The 5,302-nt window shown below is 39.9% G+C and overlaps 1 protein-coding gene across 1 annotated transcript in view; it reads left to right on the forward strand.

The window, feature by feature from the left end:
* The window catches only part of NCAPG (non-SMC condensin I complex, subunit G), an 82,000-nt gene that overhangs the window by 8,386 nt on the left and 68,312 nt on the right, over window positions 1-5,302 (forward strand). Inside the window, exon 2 of the mRNA XM_006872495.1 lies at window positions 4,030-4,236. Coding sequence (XP_006872557.1) covers window positions 4,030-4,236 — 207 coding nt within the window. The remainder of the gene's footprint in view (window positions 1-4,029; window positions 4,237-5,302) is intronic.

Genomic DNA, 5,302 nt, shown 5'->3' on the forward strand with positions numbered 1-5,302 from the left:
TGTTTCAGTATTCAGGATTCTGGTGCTAACAGTGCTTTCGCTGTTACTCATAAGTTTTTCAGTGACTAACTATTCAGAAGTAGTCTGTCTCTCCTTCTTCCTAGTCTTCATCTAGACACTCAGCTGAAACCTGTCAGCCATGTGTGACCCTGCAGGTATTTAAAATACTCATGGCATAGCTTCCAGCATCACAGCAACATGCAAGCTACCACAGTGGCTGACAGCAAGCAGTGAGATAAGAAGTAGGAAGGCCTAAATACCATGTTAAATGCCAATGTTGTTGATTTTGGTTTTTCATTAAGTAGCATGGTATTTTGAGTTTCGTATATATTTAGTAAAACATGTTACTTGTATTTTTAGAAATGACTAAGTAAGAATATCAGCCTGATTAAGAAGCAAAAGAGAAAACAAATAGAAATACAAAGGCAAACATGAAGAAAGATTCTACAATTTTTTGTTTGAATTAAAAAACAAAAAAGCAACTATAACCAGATCTATATTTAAAATCCATGTGTACATATGTGAAGTGGCTTCCAAAAGTTTCCAGAAAACACCATTATCTTTTACTCCAGTTTTCACGAACTTATTGAAGTCCCTTGTATATATACATGTGCATGTCCAGGTATGTGTTGCTGAACATCCAGTGGAACAACAGCTGACTCTGATGTCTGTGGACTCATGCAATTACAAAAGAAATTTTAAAAATATATAAGACAGCTCCTTTTCATTATTTCCTTCTACTGGTTTTAAAGGAGCGTTGGTAGCATAGTGGTTATGTGCTGGGCTGCTAACTGAAAAGACAGAAGTTTGAATCTACCAGCCATTCTGTGGGAGAAAGATGAGGCTTTCTGCTCCTGTAAAGTCTCGGAAACCCTGTGGTGATTTCCTATGAGTCGGAACCGACTCCATAGCACATGACTACCAACAACCAGTGGACTGATGGAACACGTAGACATCAATCTCCATGAGACCAGAAGGACTTGATGGTGCCTGACTACTATTTCCAACTGCTCTGAAAAGGATCGCATTGGAAGGTGCCTGATGAAGTGGGAGACAATGAACAAAAATAAAAGTATTAAAAAGACCAGGCTTACTGGTTGGAAAGAGACTGGAAGAACCTGAGACTGTGGTCCTCGTTTACCCATAAGTCTGGAATGGAACTCACTTGTGTGGCCCAATTTTTAATCAAGTAGTGGATAGTTATGTAGGAGGGACAACAATACTAGTCAGGTATGCTCATCATGGATTACTCAACCATTCAAGATAAAAAGGGCAACTTTTACCTGGGGATAAGGTTCAGAGAGGAGTCCTGGTGTGGCGCTGTGGGTTAATGCGGCGGCAGACTGCTACGTTGGCGGTTCAAGTTCACCAGCTTCTCCTCAGAAACCCTATACAGGGTTGCTGTAGGTCGGAACCAATTTGACCACACTTAACAACAATAAGTTAAGTTCAGAGGTCTTAGGAAGGAGGGTAGAATGGAAATCGGATCTACAGGGGGGAAGTGGGATAACTAGTTACAGGGTGGGAATTGCAATCATTTGTTGTTGTTAGGTGCCATCCAGTGGGTACTGACTCATAGCTACCCTACGCACAACAGAATGAAACACTGCCTGGTCCTGGGCCAACCTCACAATTGTTTTTTGCAATCATTTAGATGGAACAAAGTATGTCATTTGTTGAATGTAAGGCTGATGATCTGCTCTGTAAACCTTCACTCAATTCACAATCCCCCCCCCTCCCCAACACACACACAAAAAAACAGTAAAGAAAAAAATACAGGATGATCACTGGGATTTATTATGGTAAGAAAAAGATCGGAAATTTTGCATTGAGTCAATTCTGACTCATAGCAACCCGGTATAGGGTTTCTGAGGAATAGCTGGTGGGTTTGAACTGCCGACTTTGTGATTCAAAGTCCAGTGCTGATCTTATAGTGCCACCCCAGGAGTCCTGGGGGACGGCTTAGACAGAAGGAAACAGTGCCTTCAGAAGTGCAAAGACATGGATGGAGGCAAGGAAGAACTACAGCTTCACATTTTGGTGTATTTGCTTAGTAAATGTTTCTGTGGTTTACAAAAAAAATTGTTTTTGTTTAACAATCCCGTTACTTTTTATTCTGTTTTTCTAAGACCTTTTTTTTGAAGCTCCATCATACGCACACAGTTAACCCTAAAACAATGTGAGCTTGAACTTAACGAGCTTGAATTTATTGAGCCTTTTTTTGTGACCGTGCAGTTCAAACTAATGTTGTTCAAGGGTCAAGTATAAATTATATGGGGATACGTGGATAGATTGGCCAAGTGGCAGCATCGGTGGACTCAAGCGTGGCAACAGTAGTGAGGTTTGCCCAGGATTTGGCAGTGTTTCATTCTGCTGTGTATAAGGTCGCTATGGGTTGGTACTGACTCGATGGCACCTAACAACAACGTGGATTTTCAACTGCGCATGAGATCAGTGCTCCTAATCCTCTGGGTTGTATAAAGATCAGCTATATATGATCCAGGGCCAATGTTGCTGAAGGAAGAAGTCCAAGGTGCACCGATGGCACTGGCAAAGAACAAGGCTCCAGGAAGTAATGGAGTACAAATGGAAACCTTTTGATAAACTAATGCAGCACTCTGAGGCATTCACTCATATATGCCAAGAAATTTGAAAGACAGCTTCCTGGCCAACTGATTGGCAGAGATCCATATTTGTGCCTATCAAAGAGAGGTGGCCCAACGGAACGTGGAAATCATCAGACAATATCATTAATATCGCATATGAGTGAAATTTTGCTAAAGATAATTAAAAAATGGCTGCATCCTATGTTGTCAGGGAACTGCCAGAGATACAAGCTGGATTCAGACGAGGACGTGGAAAAAGGGATATCATTGCTGACGTCAGCTGGATCTTGGCTGAAAACAGAGAAGACCAGAAAGATGTCGACCTGTCTGCGCTGTATTGACTACACAAAGACTTTTGATTGTCTGGATTATGACAAACTGGACAACATAGTGAGAATGAGTATCCCAGAACATTTCATGTTGTTGTTGTTGAGTGCCGTTGAGTCGATTCCGATCAATAGCAACCTTGTATAGGGTTTCCAAGAAGCAGCTGGTGAGCTTGAATCACTGACTTTGCAGTTCAAATGACTTTACAGTCTGATACCTCAGCCCACAGCGCCAGGAAGGACTTCTTGTGAGCATGAGGAACCTGTATATAGATCAAGAGACAGTTGTTTGAACAGAACAAGGAGTCACTGATGGTTTAAAATTAAGAAAAGTGTGTACCAGAGTTGTATTCTTTCACCATACTTATTCATTCTGTATGTTGAGCACATTAGCCTACAGTGCCACACCAGAACTCATAATGCACAGTAAGTGGCTTCAAACAGTCGTGGAAAAATTCCATTATGTTTTCATTCCATTTGTCCATGAACTTTATGAAGTACCTTTGTGTGTTAAAATATGTACGTGTATGTACACACACAGGCTTTTTTTTTTTAATTGTTAAAGTATATATAAGAAAAGATTTGCCATTTCAGCATTTTTCACATGTACAGTTCAGTGACATGAATTATGTTTATCATGTTATGTAATTAGTAGCATAATGTTTTTCAAAGTTTTTCATCCCCATTAGCAAGCTCAGTGCCCCGTATGCAGTGATTCCTCCCTTCTACTTTCTTCTCCGTAGCAACTGCTAATAAACTTCATTCTATTCTAGGTATTTCATAAATGTGGGATCATACCAAATTTGTCCTTTTATGACATTTTAGCTGGTACTAAAGATATTGAGAATTCAAGGATATTTTTAAAAATCAAAGTAATTCTTTAGGTGTCAAAACTGTTTGCTGGCTCCCTGGGAGAAGGAAATTATAGCTTGGAAGAAAACTCAAGCGAGTTGTAGGTTCCCTTTTATTGTTGGATAATTGAGAGTTTAGTAAATAGTTTATCTGAGTTATGGTTAGAGCTCTCAACAGTCTAAACGTAAAGTTGGGAATAAAGGCTTTTATCACTGTATTAATCAGAGGTTTCTTTTATTTTTCAGATGGATAATAAAACAGTTTTTCATGAGGAGTTCATTCATTACCTTAAATATGCTATGGTGGTCTATAAACGTGAACCAGCTGTGGAGAGAGTAATAGAATTTGCAGCAAAGTTTGTTACTTCATTTCACCAGTCTGAAATGGAAGAAGATGAAGATGATGAAGAAGATGGTGGCATTTTAAATGATTTGTTTACTTTTCTCCTAAAGGTATGAAAACTAGCATTTTGGAGGCAGGCATTGTTGAAAATTTTTCATATTAAAAGATGATGATGTTGTTAAGTACCGTAGAGTCCACTCAAAGCGACCCAGCACAGGGTTTCTGAGGCTGCAAATCTTTACAGCTGCAAATCTTTACAGCAGAACAGCTGGTAGTTTCAAACTGCCGACCTTGAGGCTAGCAGCCCTATTCGTATGTATGTATATTTAAGAGAGTGAAATATCTGGTGGTTGACAAATTGTGGTTGAGTGTCTGTGATTATATAAAAGGTATGCTTTAAAGTATATCTCCTGCATTAACTTTTTAGTGCCTCTGTTATATATAAGGTTTTTATCTTAGAATTTAAATAATCAAGAGGATAAGATTTTATCATAAACATAAATGCTCGGGTTTGTCAAGCATAAACTTGTTTAGTTTACTACATTATAGGGTATAACTCACATGTAAGACCTCATAGCATTCATTTGTTGTTGTTGTTGTTAAGGTGCTGTTGAGTCAGTTCTGAGTCATTAGGGACCCTGTATAGGGTTTCCAAGGAGTAGCCCAGGACTTCTGAGAATCAGGATTGACAGTTACAGTGACAATGCTAGTTCCGTGGTGAGTTAAGGTCTCTAGACTTTAGGCTTTCTCTGTTATAAGGTGTTGTCAAGAAGAAGGTTGAGTGCAGCTCTCGGGAGGTCCTTCCGAGAGAAGAGGGTCAGAAGCCGGCGGCAGCAGGCATCTCCGCTTCAGGGAGTAGCAGTCTGGGGCAGCGGATCTTGCCTATGTACTTCTCTGCTCTTGTTTAAAAACATAAGCCAAACTCTGTGTGTGTGTATGGACATAATCATATCTGAATTCTTAACTTTGGCCTCTCATGGTAAGAGATAGGTATTGTCATGCTTACAAAGATTAGCATGTCGGTGTTTTTTCAATAAGGTTGACAGGTGTTGTTATTAAGTGCCATGGAGTAGATTCCGACCCATAGTGACCCTGTATAGGGTTTCTGAGGAGTGCCTGGTGAGCTTGAACAGGCAACTTCGTGGTTCAAACAGGCTTTGCAGTCCAACGCATTAA

This window comes from Chrysochloris asiatica, unplaced genomic scaffold (genome assembly GCF_000296735.1).
Source record: "Chrysochloris asiatica unplaced genomic scaffold, ChrAsi1.0 scaffold00200, whole genome shotgun sequence".
Taxonomy (NCBI): Eukaryota; Metazoa; Chordata; class Mammalia; order Afrosoricida; family Chrysochloridae; genus Chrysochloris; species Chrysochloris asiatica.